At 45.2% G+C, this 18,150-nt stretch overlaps 1 protein-coding gene across 3 annotated transcripts in view; it reads left to right on the top strand.

Moving 5' to 3' along the window:
* Window positions 1-3,231: 3,231 nt before the first annotated feature.
* Window positions 3,232-18,150, top strand: part of TIPIN (TIMELESS interacting protein) — a 36,691-nt gene continuing 21,772 nt past the window's right edge. The window contains exons 1-3 of one of the 3 annotated variants that reach the window (XM_077263267.1): window positions 3,266-3,388; window positions 9,595-9,729; window positions 10,578-12,120. In XM_077263267.1, the coding sequence (XP_077119382.1) occupies window positions 10,586-11,944 (1,359 nt within the window). In that variant the 5' untranslated portion in view covers window positions 3,266-3,388; window positions 9,595-9,729; window positions 10,578-10,585 and the 3' untranslated portion in view covers window positions 11,945-12,120. Of the gene's footprint in view, window positions 3,389-9,594; window positions 9,730-10,577; window positions 12,121-18,150 lie in introns of those variants that run through there. The other 2 variants (XM_077263268.1, XM_077263269.1) reach the window with 2 other exon arrangements.

Raw genomic sequence — 18,150 nt, forward strand, 5'->3', positions numbered from 1 at the left:
GCCCAGACACATTTCTTGCACAGGGGCCCAAAGCTGTCAGTGTCCGCCACTGCTTCACAACCCTGGTATCTTCCTTATCCCACAACCCCAAACAGTTGTTCAACACTTTTAACTCCCTCCTCCGCCCAATACTGCCCCCTCCGAGTTTCCCAATCGTTGCCGAGGAATTTGCCATGCACTTTAAAAATAAGATCGACCAAACAAGGCAAATCTTTGTCGTCAAACCACCACAACCCCTTTGTATACCAGACCAATGCCCTAACCCCATAACTTCTCTCTCCAAAATCATTGAAGGGGAGCTTGCTCATCTTCTCTCCAAATCACACCTCACCACTTGTGCACTTGACCCCATCCCACCTCCTCCCCAACCTCACCACCACACTAATCCCATCCCTAACCCATCTCTTCAACCTATCACTAACTTCTGGTACCTTCCCCACTGCTTTCAAACATGCCACAATCACACCTATCCTCAAAAAGCCATCCCTTGACCCAAGCGCTATGTCCAGCTATCGCCCCATATCTTTGCTCCCATTTGCATCCAAACTCCGTGAGCAGCACGTCCATGCTGAACTTTCCTCTCACTTTGCATCTAACTCTCTCTTCGACAACCTACAATCTGGCTTCCGTCCCCACCATTCCACTTAGACTGCCCTGACCAAAATTACTAACGACTTACTTACAGCCAAAGCTAACAGACAATTCTCTATACTCCTCCTTCTAGACCTGTCCTCTGCCTTCGACACACTTGACCACTGCCTTCTACTACAGATCCTCTCTTCCTTTGGGGTCAAAGATCTTGCCCTATCTTGGATCTCCTCATACCTTACCAACCGCACATTTAGTGTTTCCTACTCCCATAGTACCTCTTCATCTCACCCCCTCTCTGTTGGTGTCCCTCAAGGCTCTGTCCTTGGGCCCTTACTCTTCTCAATCTATACACTCGGCCTGGGACAACTCATAAGGTCCTATGGCTTAGAGGAACCATCTATATGCTGATGACACTCAGATCTACCTTTCTGGCCCAGATGTCACCTCTCTGCTCTCCTGAATCCCGGAGTGTCTATCAGCCATATCCTCCTTCTCTTCTCGCTTCCTCAAGCTCAATGTGGACACATCTGAACTAATTAGCTTTCCTCCATCTCGCGTATCTTCCCTACCTGATCTATCTATCAAAATAAATGAATTCACACTTTCCCCTTTCCCCAAAATCCGCTGCCTTGGAGTAACCCTGGACTCTGCCCTGTCCTTCAAACCACACATCCAAGCTCTCGCCACCTCCTGTCGCCTCCAGCTCAAAAATATTTTCAGAATCCGTCCTTTCGTCAACCCTCACTCTACCAAAATGCTTGTGCATACCCTAATCATCTCCCGCTTCGACTACTGCAACATCCTCCTCTGTGGCCTACCTTCTAACACTCTCGCACCCCTCCAGTCCGTCCTTAACTCTGCTGCCCGACTAATTAATCTCTCTCCTCGCTACACTCCTGCTTCCCCTCTTTGCAAATCCCTTCACTGGCTCCCAATTTCCCAGCGTATCCAGTTTAAACTACTAACACTGACCTACAAAGCCATCCATAACTTTTCTCATCCGTATATTTCCAAACTAATCTCTCAATATCTTCCCTCACGTAATCTCTGGTCCTCCCACGATCTCCTTCTCTCCTCCACGCTTATTCGCTCCTCACGCAATTGCCTCCAAGACTTCTCCCGAATATCACCCATCCTCTGGAATTCTGTGCCCCAATACATCTGGTTATCCACCACATTTGGATCCTTCAAAAGAAACCTGAAAACCCATCTCTTCAAAGAAGCTTACAGCCTGTAATGACCACACGACCACCTCAACACCATCGGAGCTACTACAACCCCCGAGCTACTGTCTCCTTCTCCATAATCCCGTAGAATGTAAGCCCACAAGGGCAGGGTCCTCTCCCCTCTGTATCAGTCTGTCATTGTTAGTTTTGTTTACTGTAAGTGATATCTGTATTTTCTTGTAACCCCTTCTCATGTACAGCACCATGGAATTAATAGTGCTATATAAATAATAATAATAATACAGAAAACATGCCATATAAAATGAAATGAAAGAATTACCACACATGCTGGCTTCTGCTAACAGGCAATCCCTGTATGTGCTGCAGCTGCAGAACAGCAGCGGGGACTTGAACATATCATTTGAACACCCCGCGGTCACCAGCACATAAGCATGCTCAGATAACACCTCCCACCACGTTCGCTCATTACTAGTGGAGGCGTCCGATCCGGATCCATCGTGACCCCAGCTATGCATGCACGCGATGGTGGGGTGCCAGTGGGTTTCCATGGCAGCCGGCCTCTTAGGAGGCTGTGACTTGTACCATACACTGCATTAGTGAGACATATAGGACAAGCGACTGAGCAATCGTAGGTTTCAAGACCCCTAGAGGGAACTAAAATGGAAAGCAATAATAAAAAATATATATATATAAAAAAAACCCTAACATTTCAATTGTCCCCTATACTCCATCCAGAAATAAATATGCATTGATATAGGAAACCTCCTTAAAAGTCTGATCTTTACCCATAGGTTATGAAGCCCATAAAGTAAATGCCATGAAGAAAAAACATCAAATACAAAGAGTTGAAGATGTCGCCTGCAGCTCACACAGACCAGGGAATACTACGTGACCAGGAGGAAAGAAAAAAACAAAAGCCCAAAAACAGAACATTGCCTCTGCTGGGAAGGGGTTAATATGGTGACAGGAGAGCGAAGCAGCCGGGGTTATTAGGCTATGTGCACACAAAGCGGATTACTCTGCAGATTTTTGTGTACTGATTTCCGCACTGCGGATTTACCGCGGGTTTTTTTTTTTTGCAGATTTTGTGCAGATTCCACCTGCGGTTTTACACCTGTGGATTCCTATTATGGAGCAGGTGTAAAACGCTGCGGAATCTGCACAAAGAATTGACATGCTGCAGAATGCAACCCGCAGCGTTTCCGTGCGTTTCTTTCCGCAGCATGTGCACTGCGGATTTGTTTTCCATAGGTTTACATGGTACTGTACAACGCATGGAAAACTGCTGCAAATCCGCAGCTGCCAATCCTCTGCGGCTCCGCAGCAAAAGCCGCAACGTGTGCACATAGTTGAGGGCCTGACTTGTAGAGAAGGATAAATCATTTGTCTGTGAACAATAAAGTTTTTTTTTTTTCTTTTTGTTCATTTACATCTCCCGCTCTTTTCGGATGCGGGTCAGGACAGGAAGCTGTTTCCTAGAACCAAGGCAGTCAGCGATAGCTCCTCCTCCTTGCCGTGACGTCACATACCCGGAAGGCGCGCTTTAGTGTAGGCGCTGGTGCTCGCTGCAGGTGACCTGGAGGTGTGAGAGCCGGGCGCGTCCATTACAGGTATACGCATGGGGGCGTGCGGCCGGTATGGGCTGCATGCCTGTGCAGGACGGTGCTGCTGTGCACAGCTGGCCGTGCCGGTGTGCCAGCTGTGACTGGGCAGGTCTCAGGCGTGAAGCTCTTGCTGTGTACTGGAGCGTGCCACTGTGAGTTACAGGTTCTGCAGCACTAGCCACCTGCAGTGTGGAACTACAGATCCCAGCATGCAGCAGTCACCCACAGTATACAGTTCTGGAGGTGACTGATGTGTATAGTGGCCTCTTCCATCATGGGCTGCTGCAGACTGTATGTGGGCGAGGGCTGGTTATGGCCGTCCTGCTGTCGGACCGTGGCGGCATTCTTCCCCATGTGACCGCTACATGGAGCGTCTGATTGGCTGTACCGATCACAGGGATGGCACATTGGCCGCACATGCTCTGGGAGAGGAGCCCTTGTGGACTCTGCGAGATCCGAGCCCAGAATAAGTGTAAGGTGCGAATGAACATTGGGAAACTCTCAGCCAGTTTGTATGATCTATGGAAAATCTGCAGAAAACGCTCTGTGTAGACGCAGCCGTACACCACACACTGCTGGATCTAGCGGAATGCTCTCGTGTCTTTGTACACTTACATGCTGTCACTTTCCTATAAAGGAGCTGATGGGAAAGCTCCTACACTGGAGCTACAGCACGCTGCATTAGAGGGAAAATAACCTAGAAAAGAATGTGGCGACATTTTAGCATAATCTGTGTAAAATCTACTTTTTCGTGTCAAATAAACGACACAGATATGATCTTCGTAGCCCAGTGACTAAACACTTCTTAGTGATGAGCGAATATACTCGTTACTCAAGATTTCCCGAGCACGCTCGTGGGTCCTCCGAGTATTTTTTAGTGCTCGGAGATTTAGTTTTCCGCAGCTGAAAGATTTACATCTGTTAGCCAGCATAAGTACATGTGGGGGTTGCCTGGTTGCTAGGGAATCCCCACATGTAATCAAGCTGGCTAATAGATGTAAATCATTCAGCTGTGGCAAGAAAACGAAATATCCGAGCACTAAAAAATACTCGGAGGACACCCGAGCGTGCTCGAGAAATCTCGAGTAACGAGTATATTCGCTCATCACTACCGCTTATAGCTGTTATACAACCGAAATGTATGAACCTATGTAGGGGCAGATCAGGCTGGACAGTAGAGATTTTCTACTCTTTATTTTTTTTATTCTGTAGGTTTGTGCTGTTAAAACCAAACGTGATCCGTATTCCGAATTGCACTCGGACCCCCCAAAAAATAAACACATGCTGCAATTTCACTCTGAAGCAGTAAAACACTCTCCTGTCTAAGGCCGTTGTCACACTAGCGAGTTTTACGGACGTATGAGAGGTGTAGAAAATACGGATTGCATATGGTACAATGATTCTCTATGGCCCAGCTCCTATCTGCCGTATTTTACTGATCCGTATTATACGGTTTTGTACGGCCGTAGAAAATCGCAGCATGCTGCGTTTGTCACCGTATTGCGCAAAAAAATCGCCAATGAAAGTCTCTGGGGGCGAGAAAAATACGGATTCCACACGGACCAGCAGTGTGACTTGCGAGAAATACGCACCGGTGTTCTATAGAAAAGCCGGTAATTCAGTGCGGTGTACAGTAAAATCACACTGACAGAATAGAATAGGTAGAATAAATGTATACACATAGAATAGGTATATAGAATATATACGGTATATATATATATATTTCATACAGCGCTAGATATCATAAAAGCCGGTAATTCAATTGCCAGCTTTTGCTATCTCCTTCCCAAACCCGACATGATATAAGTCATGGTTTACATACAGTAAACCATCTCATATCCCTTTTTTTTTTTTTTTTTTGCATATTCCACACTACTACTTTTAGTAGTGTGTATGTGCAAAATTTGTGCGCTCTAGCTATTAAAGGGTTAAATCGCTGAAAAAATTGGCGTGGGCTCCCGCACAATTTTCTCCGCCAGAGTGGTAAAGCCAGTGACTGAGGGCAGATATTAATAGCCTAGAGAGGGTCCATGGTTATTGGCCCCTCCTGGCTACAAACATCTGCCCCCAGCCACCCCAGAAAAGGCACATCTGGAAGATGTGCCTATTCTGGCACTTGGCCACTCTCTTCCCACTCCCGTGTAGCGGTGGGATATGGGGTAATGAAGGGTTAATGTCACCTTGCTATTGTAAGGTGACATTAAGCCAGATTAATAATGGAGAGGCGTCAATTATTATAATAAAATATAACCATTTCGTACTGTTGGATTAATAATGGATAGGTGTCATAATTGACGCCTCTCCATTATTAATCTGGCTTAATGTCACCTTACAATAGCAAGGTGACATTAACCCTTCATTACCCCATATCCCACCGCTACACGGGAGTGGGAAGAGAGTGGCCAAGTGCCAGAATAGGTGCATCTTCCAGATGTGCCTTTTCTGGGGTGGCTGGGGGCAGATGTTTTTAGCCAGGGGGGCCAATAACCATGGACCCTCTCTAGGCTATTAATATCTGCCCTCAGTCACTGGCTTAACCACTCTGGCGGAGAAAATTGCGCGGGAGCCCACGCCAATTTTTTCCGCCATTTAACCCTTTATTTTACAAGCTACAGCGCCCAAATTTTGCACATACACACTGCTAATAGTAGTGTGGAATATGCAAAAAAAAAAGGGGATATATCCTGTCGGGTTTGGGAAGGAGAAATGAAAAGCCGGCAATTGAATTACCGGCTTTTCACTAACATCGCTGCGTATTTCTCGCAAGTCACACTGCTAGTCCGTGTGTAATCCGTATTTTTCTCGCCACCCTTACACTTTCATTGGCGATTTTCTTTTTTTCTTTTTTTTTTTTGCGCAATACGGTGACAAACGCAGCATGCTGCGATTTTCTACGGCCGTACAAGACCTTATAATACGGATCAGTAAAATACGGCAGATAGGAGCTGGGCCATAGAGAATCATTGTACCATATGCAATCCGTATTTTCTGCACCTCTCATACGTCCGTAAAACTCGCCAGTGTGACGCCGGCCTTAGGCTGCCATCACACTATCAGTATTTGGTCAGTATTTTACATCAGTATTTGTAAGCCAAAACCAGGAGTGGGTGATAAATACAGAAGTGGAGCATATGTTTCTATTATACTTTTCCTCTAATTGTTCCACTCCTGGTTTTGGCTTACAAATACTGACGTAAAATACTGACCAAATACTGCTAGTGTGACGCCGGCCTTAGAGAGGTATTCACACAGGTCAGGGACCGATCAGACTGAGACCACCTTGACGATTGTTGATGGGCATATAATATTTTGCCAAATTTTATGCTAAGCGTCTCATATTTTTTTTCCTAATCCTCCAAAGCCGTATTGCTATTCAAATTTCACATATTCCAAATTGACATGCTTTAGCATGATAGAGTGCAACCTCTTTTTTTGTATATTGTATATAGAGGTAGCTCCTCCTAGTATGCACCTATTCACAATAGTCTGGATGTGCCAGTCCGTTTTTTGTCTTTTCTAATTTACCGTATATACTCGAGTATAAGCAGAGACCCCTAATTTTGCCACAAAAAACTGGGAAAACTTAATGACTCGAGTATAATCCTAGGGTGGAAAATGCAGCAGCTACCGGTAAATGTCAAAAATAAAATGATACCAATAAAAGGAAAATTAATTGAGACATCAGTAGGTTGTGTTTTTGAATATCCATATTTAATCAGGAGCCCCATATAATGCTCCATTAAGTTAATGATGGGCCCCATAAGATGCTCCATATTAACCCCTTCATGACCTTGGGATTTTCCGTTTTCCCGTGTTCGTTATTCGCTCCCCTCCTTCCCAGAGCCATAACTTTTTTTATTTTTCCGTCAATTTGGCCATGTGAGGGCTTATTTTTTGTGGGACGAGTTGTACTTTTGAACGACATCATTGGTTTTACCATGTCGTGTACTAGAAAACGGGAAAAAATTCCAAGTGTGGTGAAATTGCAAAAAAAGTGCAATCCCACACTTGTTTTTTGTTTGACATTTTTGCTAGGTTCACTAAATGCTAAAACTGACCTGCCATTGTGATTCTCCAGGTCACTACGAGCTCATAGACACCTAAAATGACTAGGTTATTTTTTTATTTAAGTAATGAAAAAAAATTCCAAACTTTGCTAAAGAAAAAAAAAAAAAAAAACGCCATTTTCCGATACTCGTAACATTCTCCATTCTCGTAACGTCTCCATTTTTCATGATCTGGGGTCGGTTGAGGGCTTAATTTTTCCGTTCCGAGCTGGCGTTTTTATTGATACCATTTCGGTGCAGATACATTCTTTTGATCGCCCGTTATTGCATTTTAATGCAATGTCGCGGCGACCAAAAAAACGTAATTCTGGCGTTTCGAATTCTTTTCTTGCTATGCCGTTTAGCGATCAGGTTAATGCTTTTTTTATTGATCGGGCGATTCTGAACGCGGCGATACCAAATATGTGTAGATTTGATTTTTTTTTTTAATTTTGTTTGGGGCGAAAGGGGGGTGATTTAAATTGTTTTATTTATTTTTTTATTTTTTTTCACTTTTTTTTAAACTTTTTTCCATGCTTCTATAGCCTCCATAGGAGGCTAGAAGCTGGCACAACATGATCGCCTCTGCTACATAGCAGCGATCTGATGTTCGCTGCTATGTAGCAGAATTGCAGGTGTGCTATGAGCGCCGACCACAGGGTGGCGCTCACAGCTGCCGGGGATCAGTAACCATAGAGGTCTCAAGGACCTCTATGGTTACTATTCTGAAGCATCGCCGACCTCCGATCATGTGACGGGGTCGGCGATGCGATCATTTCCGTCCGCCCAGCCGGAAGCGGTAGTTAAATTCCGCTGTCTGCATTTGACAGCGGCATTTAACTAGTTAATAGGCGCGGGCAGATCGCGATTCTGCCCGCGCCTATTACGGGCACATGTCAGCTGTTCAAAACAGCTGACCTGTCCTGGCTTTGATGCGGGCTCACCGCCGGAGCCCGCATCAAAGCGGGGCTTCTGACCTCGGACGTACTATCCCGTCCGAGGTCAGAAAGGGGTTAAAATATGCCTCATATAATACTGCACAAATGTTGATTATGACCCCATAAGATGCTCCATACAGACATTTGCCCCATATAATGCTGCACAAATGCCGATTATGGACCCATAAGATGCTCCATAGACTATTATGCCCCATATAATGCTGCCACATGTTGATTATGGCCCCATAAGATGCTCCATACAGACTTTTGCCCCATATAATGCTGCACAAATGCTGATTATGGCCCCATAAGATGCTCCATAGACAAATTTGCCCCGTATAATGCAGCACAAATGCCGATTATTGACCCTTAAGATGCTCCATAGACTATTATGCTCCATATAATGCTGCACAAATGCTGATTATGGCCCCATAATATGCTCCATACAGACATTGGCCCCATAAGATGCTCCATACAGACATTTGCCCCATATAATGCACAAATGCTGATTATGGCTCCATACAGACAGTTGCCCCATATAATGCTGCACAAATGCTGATTATGGCCCCATAAGATGCTCCATAGACTATTATGCCCCATATGCTGTTTTTGTGATTAAAAAAATGACATCCTCACCTCTTGTCGCTCAGGCCCCAGCACTTGCTATAGGCCGGTTTCACATTAGCGTTTGTAGCAACTGCGGACTTCCTCTGTGAAGCCCCGCCCTCAGCCGCTAGCTCCGCCTATTTGCATGCGGCCTGCGTACCTATCTTTAACATTAGGTACGCAGGTCGTGCCGCTGTATGCGGATACTTCCGCATGCGTCGTTTTGACGATGCGGCGACCAGCATAGAACGCAGCTTGTAGCAATGTCTTTTTTTTTTCGCATTGTCAAAACGACGCATGCGGAAGCATCCGCATACAGCCGCACGACCTGCGTACCTAATGTTAAAGATAGGTACGCAGGCCGCATGCTGGCCGCGGTTCCCTAAAAAATTGCCCACACGGAAAATTGCCAATTGCAGCATCAGAAAGTTTCAGATCTATGATATTTGAGGTGCAAGGTGAGGATGTTCACATGATATGTGATCAACTTGTGATTTACAGCTGACCTAGTGCAAAACTGCAAACATGCTGAAGATCTGTGGTTTGTAGCAGTCTGTCATTCTCAGCAATAGATAGATCTAGTCTGCTCTCATCTCTCACTGATTCTGCCTCCTCCCACCAGCCCAGAAGAGCAGCACATGCAGAACCAGCAGCAGTGTGATCCAGAGGAGCCATCACTGCTGTCAGTGCTCACAAAAGTATCACTGCTGCTGGCAGAGATAGTTGGTGCTGGAAGCCCAGAAGGCACAGCAGAAAGGTGAGATTCTGTCACTTGTACCACTTTGTGTTTATTCTGAGAATGTATGATATGCTTTTGCAGTGGAGTCCGATGGGCCCCAGTGCGAAATTTGGACCCCCCCCCTCCACACGTTGGTCAGATGTATGGGCCCCTGTAGTGTTCTAAATTCTATAAAGACATATGAATTGCCCCCCTCCCCCTTCATTATGTAGTAATGTCCCCCATACTGGTATATATGCCCATCATCCTGGTGAATATGTCTGTATCCTGGTATATATGTCCTAATGCTGGTATATATCGTCCCCATCCTAGTATGTATGGTCCACATGATCTCCATCCTGGTATTTATGCCCCCTTTCAGGTATACATGTCCCTATCCTGGTTTACATGGTCCCCAATCCTAGTGTGTGTGTCCCCGTTCTGACCCTAATGCATAATTAAAAACAATAACATTCTACTCACCTTTGCTCCCACGTCGCCCAGTGTCTTTTGTAGCCACCGCATAGCCTGGCAGCTGACATCGGAGTGTGCGCCATTTTATGCACCGCTCCCTGTGGCTGCACCTCTTATGTCAGCTCACCGCCAGCAGCATGTATCGTAGTGCAGGGACCCCACGGGTCTCTGCAACATGATGCATGTCATCTGGATCTGCATCTTCAGTGAAGACGCAGATCCACCAGAAGCAGGCACCTGTACCCCCTTGCCTGGTTGTGGACTTGATGCCTGCGACCACAGTCGTTACACATCTGTGTTTTTTTTTGTATTGGTGAACCAATAGTCTTCCCCATCTATCCCCATATTTGTTAATTTATTTTCAATAAAAGTGTATTTTGAGTTCATCTAAAGTATTCTATTTCTTCTTGTAGTGCTAACAATGGAGTTTTCAAAAAGCCAGAGAAACAACAAAGTTATGATTTACTTGGGGTTTGAATATCTTGCATTTCGTACTATCAACGCAGTTGTGACTTGGAGATGCCGACTGCACCGCTCTTCAAAGTGCCATTCAATTCTCAAAACAAAAGATGGCAACGTAGTTCAAGAACCAACAGAACATTGTCATGACTCCTGCCCTCAAAAAGCAGAAGCAAACGTTGCCAGAAGCAAAATGAGAGAAGACATGAGAGCAGTAAGTGCTACTCCTCGCAACGTGATGGGAAAGGTGTTGTCTGTGTTGAGTAATGATGTATTGGCCCATATGCCAAGACAATCATCTCTTGCGAGAAGCCTGGTCTATCATAGAACAGATGGTAATTTGCCTAACCCAAAAACTATACATTTTTGCATTCCGGAAAAGTATAGTCAACTGATACTTCATGATTCAGGAAAGGAAGATCGAAACAGAATTCTGGTTTTAGGAGATAGAGATCTTATGCTTGAACTGAACAAAGATACAATCTGTGGAGATGGCACCTTTGATAAAGTGCCCAATATGTTTTACCAACTGTACACTTGGCATGCCAAGGTGGGTAACTCATATCCGCCACGTTTGTACATTTTACTACAAAGAAAGGACGTGAACACATATAAGAGAATGTTTGAAATAATGAAGCTATTGATTCCAAATCTGGCACCTCAAAAGGTTTTAGTGGATTTTGAGAAGGCTTGTATGACTGCAGTAAAGATTGCCTTTCCTCATGCTGATGTTAAAGGGTGTTATTTTCATCTTTGTCAGAGTCTCATTAGAAAAATAAAAAATGTTGGTTTGAAAACAGAATATGAATCTAATATCAACATAAAAATTACACTGAAGTCTCTTGCTGCATTAGCCTTTGTGCCAATTGAAGATGTGAGATGTGTTTTTGATAAGCTTGCTGCCACATTCCCAGATGAAGAATGCCATAATGAGGTGCTCACATACTTTTTTTCTACATATATTGAGGGTGCAGCTGGTAGAGATCCTCAGTTTCCTATAAGAATATGGAATCATCATGATGCAGCCCTGGAACAGTCACCAAAAACCACAAACTGTTGTGAGGGATTTCACAATGCACTTAATTCCATGTTCCACTGCATGTTCCACTGCAGTCATCCCAGCTTGTGGTTTCTCTTTGATGGATTGCAGAAGGACCTGGCTTGCCACAAATTAACACTGGCTAATGCACAGGCGGGTTGCCTTGAGATAAAAAAGAGGAAGTATGAAGCGCTGTATCATATGGTGGCAACTTCTGTACAGGACTACCCCCAGGTTGAAGATAAACTAAAGTACTTAAGGAGAATAGCTAATTGGCAGTAAAATGGCTAATTTGCAGGTATGCAGTGATTGTTTACTAAACCGGAGTTATTGTTATTAGACCTCTTTAATAAACTGTTCCTGTTCAGGACTATCACCAGGTGGCGAATTATTTCCAGGTGTACAATGATTGCTTAATTGAAGTTATTGTTATTAGACCTCCTTAATAAACTGTTCTTAATAAACTTGTCAGTAATTTTCTGTGTGGGCAATTTTTGCCGACATTCTTCTGAGCTGCAGAGCATCTCACCTATAACTCTATACTATTCTCCTGCCCGGCAGAGCATCTCACCTATAGGGTAGAGGCACTCTAGGGTATGCGTTATCGGAGCGATTTTAATGCATGACAGTCATGCGAGTGCTTTCCGTATCGTCATGCGAGTGTGATGCGATTTTGCTTTTTTTTTCTCTCAGCTAACATCAGTGTGACATCTGTATGGTGTCTGTGTGCTATGCGTTTTTAACATGGTCTTTCTCATCTTAATATATACTTACCTTGTAATGTCTTCACATCCTGTTTCGTCCAGATGTGTCCGGATCTCAGAATTCCAAGCGGCGGAAGTTCACCGAGCTCCATATTGGGACACCCAAGTGATGGGTGTCTCAATATGGAAACTGCTGGTGGTACCAGCCTCTTGTGCGGTACCACCAGCGGAACACCGTCGCACCACGCAAGACACACACACACACACACACACACACACACACACACACACACACACACACACACACACACACACACACACACACTATATGCCGTACGCAGCCTCTTGCGCAGAATACCGTCGCACCACAAAAACACACTGTATACGCTATACGCACACCACACACACACGCACACACACTGTATAAGCCGTACGCCGTCTCTTGTGTGGTACCACCAGCGGAACACCTCCTGGATCAGTCGAATCACTGACCGCCACCATCTTTGTACAGGAGGAGCGCATGCGCAGTTTTAATGTGACCGCCGCTATCTGTCTGCACAAAGATGCTGGCGGTCTGATTTACTGCGCTTGCATGAATTCCGCGCAGGCGCAGTGAATCATTAGGGTGATCCCAGAGGCAGATGCGCGACGTAGCTACAGGCAGAGGAAGCCGGTCACATTAAAGGGGTTTTCCCACGAACGAAAGTTCATTTTAAAAATTGTCTGACCGTGTACGGAGCATACCACATCTCCTTGGCAGGGGAGGAAGCAAAAGACAATACTGACATTACAGCAGGGGATCGCAGAGGATTCATTTTGTCAGGTAAAATAGTGGTGGAGAGAGAGAGCAGACAAGGGGGAGAGCACATGGGGTACACAGGTCAAAGAAGAGCTGATGAGAGAAGACGGCAAATGGGGTAGAGAGAGAGCGCACAGGAGTGAGAGACAGCACAGGAGGGAGACAGCTCAAACGGAACAGCACATGAGGGGAGAACACAGCACAGGAAGGAGAGAGACAGCAGACAAGAGGGGATAGCACATGGGGTAGACAGGTCAAAGAAGAGAGCACAGACGGGAGAAGTCAGCACATGGGGAAAGAGTGGATAGGTGGGTAAGCACATGGGGAGATTCTCAATGCTGCGAAACCTGCCCCCATCGGGACATTACCACCCTCCCGATGCGATAGCATGTGGCCTCCATCTAGTGCTGTATAACGTTCGAAAAGAGAAGACAGACAGATAGGATAGATAGATTGAATAGAATAGACAGATAAATGCTGTAAAAGGTAGATCAGGCTTACCAGTCTCCCACCCATTAAGCCTCATGCATATTCACTGCATTGACTGGCAAACAGCCAATCACAGAAGCGCACACCCCGTGAGAGCCTCTGTGATTGGCTGTTGCAGTCAGACTGCATTTCCTCGATCTGAACGGTGTTTTTGCTTGGTTGCCACCCCTGAAAATGGCGCTAGTGTGGCTGTACCCATACCTGTATACTATCCCCCTGTCCTGCAGAGCATCTCACCTATAATTCTATATTCTCCTGATCTGCAGAGCATCTCACCTAAAATTCTATATTATTCTCCTGCCCTGCAGAGCATCTCTCCTATAATTCTATATTATTCTCCTGCCCTGCAGAGTATTTCACCTATAATTCTATATTATTCTCCTGCCCTGCAGAGCATCTCAGCTATAATTCTATATTCTGCTCTGCAGAGCATCTCACATACCTGCATACTATCCCCCTGTCCTGCAGAGCATTTAACCTATAGATCTATGCTGTTCTCTGCCCTGCAGAGCATCTCACCTATAATGCTATATTATTCTTCTGCCCTGCAGAGCATCTCACATATACCTGCATACTATCCCCCTGTCCTGCAGAGCATTTAGCCTATAGCTCTATGCTATTCTCTGTTCTGCAGAACATCTCACCTATAACTCTCTACTGTTTTCCTGTGGGTATTCATGTCTGTGGGCACTTTTCACATATCATGTGAACACCTTGCACCTCAAATATCATAGATCTGAAACTTTGTGATGCTGTAATTGGCAATATTCCGTGTGGGCATTTTTCCTGTGGGCATTTTTCTGGTCACCGCTGGCCACATGCAGAAATAGGCGGAGCTAGCGGCCGAGGGCGGGGCTTCACGGAGGAAGTCCGCAGCTGCTACAAACGCTAGTGTGAAACTAGCGATAGTCAAGGGCGCCGGTGTCTTCCCCATCCTCCGCACTGACGCTAAGGCAGAGGGCGCGCACTAACCACGTCATCGTCCCTCTGACCTGAGTGTCAGTCGGAAGACGGCGCCCGGCGGTGGAACGAGGAGAGGTGAATATCTCCGTGCTCCTTCTCCCCATTATACTCACCTGCTCCCGACGCGGTCCCTGGCAGCTTCTCTGATGGACTCTCCGGGCGCGGCAGCTCTTCCAGCATTGAGCGGTCACATGGTACCACTCATCACAGTAATGAATATGGATGCGACTCCACTTTTATGGGAGTGGAGTCACGTCCATATTCATTACTATAATGAGCGGTACCATGTGACCGCTCAACGCTGGAAGAGCTGCCGCGCGCCCAGAGAGTCCATCAGAGAAGCTGCCAGGGACCTCGCCAGGAGCAGGTGAGCATGTGACAGCCGCCGCTCTCCCTCTCCTGCCGAGCCCCCCCCCCAGGGACAATAACTCAAGTATAAGCAGAGAGGGGCACTTTCAGCCTAAAAAAATGGGCTGAAAATCTCGGCTTATACTCAAATATATACGGTACTTAATAGGTAGTGATGAGCGAATATACTCGTTGCTCGGATGGTCTCTTGAGTATTTGACTGCTCAGAGATTTAGTTTTCATCGTGGCAGCTGAATGATTTACAGCTACTACCCAGCCTGAGTACATGTGGGGCTTGCCTGGTTGTTACGGGATCACCACATGTAATCAATAATAATAATCTTTATTTTTATATAGCGCTAACATATTCCGCAGCGCTTTACAGTTTGCACACATTATCGTCGCTGTCCCCGTTGGGGCTCACAATCTAAATTCCCTATCAGTATGTCTTTGGAATGTGGGAGGAAACCAGAGTACCCGGAGGAAACCCACGCAAACACGGAGAGAATATACAAACTCTTTGCAGATGTTGTCCTTAGTGGGGCTTCAACCCAGGACTCCTGCGCTGCAAGACTGCAGTGCTAACCACTTCGCCACCGTGCTGTCTCAATCAAGCTGTCTAGTAGCCGCAAATCATACAGCTGCGGCAAGGAAATCTACAACTTGCCTAAGGAATTATTAGGCAAGTTGTATTTCAGAGGATTATTTTTATTATTGATCAACAGCTATGTTCTCAATCAACCCAAAAGACTCATAACTATCAAAGCTTAATATTTTTGAAAGTTGGAGTGTGTTTTTTTTTTTTTTTTTTTTTAGATTTGGCTATGTGTCCACGTTCAGGATTGCATCAGGATTTGGTCAGGATTTTTCATCTGTATTTGTAAGCCAAAACCAGGAGTGGGTGATAAATGCAAAAGTGGTGCATATGTTTCTATTATACTTTTCCTCTATCACCCACTCCTGGTTTTGGCTTACAAATACTGATGAAAAATCCTGACCAAATCCTGATGCAATCCTGAACGTGGACACATACCTGCACAAACAGATATCCTCCTAAGGGTATGTGTCCACGTTCAGGATTGCATCAGGATTTGGTCAGGATTTTTCATCTGTATTTGTAAGCCAAAACCAGGAGTGGGTGATAAATGCAAAAGTGGTGCATATGTTTCTATTATACTTTTCCTCTATCACCCACTCCTGGTTTTGGCTTACAAATACTGATGAAAAATCCTGACCAAATCCTGATGCAATCCTGAACGTGGACACATACCCTTAGGAGGATATCTGTTTGTGCAGGTAACTTACTGTGCAGAATTATTAGACAACTTAATAAAAACCAAATATATTCCCATCTCACTTGTTTATTTTCACCAGGTAAACCAATAATAACTGCACAAAATTTAGAAATAAACATTTGACATGCAAAAACAAAACCCCAAAAAATTAGTGACCAATATAGCCACCTTTATGATGACACTCAACAGCCTTCCATCCATAGATTCTGTCAGTTGCTTGATCTGTTTACGACCAACATTGCGTGCAGCAGCCACCACAGCCTCCCAGACACTGTTCCGAGAGGTGAACTGTTTTCCCTCCCTGTAGATCTCACATTTTGTGAGGGACCCCAGGTTCTCTATGGGGTTCAGATCAGGTGAACAAGGGGGCCATGTCATTATTTTTTCTTCTTTGAGACCTTTATTGGCCAGGCACGCTGTGGAGTAGTTGGAGGCATGTGATGGAGCATTGTCCTGCATGAAAATCGTGTTTCTTGAACAATACCGACTTCTTCCTGTACCACTGCCTGAAGAAGTTGTCTTCCAGAAACTGGCAGTAGGTCTGGGAGTGGCTTCACTCCATCCTCAACCCTAAAAGGTCCCACAAGTTCATCTTTGATGATACCAGCCCATACCAGTACCCCACCTCCACCTTGCTGGCATCTGAGTCGGAGTGGAGCTCTCTGCCCTTTACTGATCCAGCCTCTGGCCCATCAAGAGTCACTCTCATTTCATCAGTCCATAAAACCTTTGAAAAGTTAGTCTTCAGACATTTCTTGGCCCAGTCTTGATGTTTTCTCTTATGTTTCTTGTTCAAAGGTGGTCGTTTTTCAGCCTTCCTTACCTTGGCCATGTTCCTGAGTATCGCACACCTTGTGCTTTTTGTTACTCCAGTAACGTTGCAGCTCTGAAATATGGCAAAACTGGTGGCAAATGGCATCTTGGCAGCTTCACGCTTGATTTTCCTCAATTCATGGGCAGTTATTTTGCGCCTTTTTTGCCCAACACGCTTCTTGTGACCCTGTTGGCCATGAAAAGCTTGATTGTTTGGTGATCACGCTTCAAAAGTTTGGCAATTACAACACTGCTGCATCCCACTGCAAGACCTCTCACAATTTTGGACTTTTCAGAGCCCGCCAAATCTCTCTTCTGACCCATTTTGCCAAAGGAAAGAAAGTTGCCTAATTAAGCACACCTTATATAGGGTGTTGATGTCATTAGCCAACACCCCTCCTCATTACAGAGATGCACATCACCTGATTTACTTAATTTGTAGTTGGCTCTCAAGCCTGAACAGCTTTGAGTAGGACATGTATAAAAAGTATCATGTGATCCAAAAAAAACTTGCCTAATTCTGCACGCAGTGTATTCACTGTGGCCATCTACCTTGGCATCATTGCTGAGCCCAGTGATTGGCTGCAACAGTCCCATGCTCTAATGATGGGCAGCCCGACTCTTTGTGGTGACCAGGATCCGTTCACCAAAATGACTGCTTTTTTTGATCCTACATGGATCCCTACGGAATGTGTTCACCTGTGGCTCTTTGTGCTGATCGGTCGTGAATGACTCTTCTCCCATGATGTCGGCAGAGCTTGAGCAGCAGTGGAGTAAGTAAAGATGACATTTTTTTTTTTTATTTTTTAAATTGGTCGATATTGGGCCGTATGAAAAATCAGCTGATTGTGTTAGTTGAAAATGATTGGCATTGAGTGTTACGATTGCTTTCTGACACTTTAATGGTGTAGATTATGATGACTTTTTCTGCTGCTCTGGCACACCCATTCATCATCCAGCTCTGTCCACTTTATATAAAGTTTGTGTAGCTGGCCAATTCTGGCATAAAAAGGTGAAGTGTCACACAATAAGTTTCGAAACTGACACATTTCAATCAATATTACACCAGAATTCTGC

This window comes from Ranitomeya variabilis, chromosome 5, assembly GCF_051348905.1.
Source record: "Ranitomeya variabilis isolate aRanVar5 chromosome 5, aRanVar5.hap1, whole genome shotgun sequence".
In the NCBI taxonomy this organism is placed as follows: Eukaryota; Metazoa; Chordata; class Amphibia; order Anura; family Dendrobatidae; genus Ranitomeya; species Ranitomeya variabilis.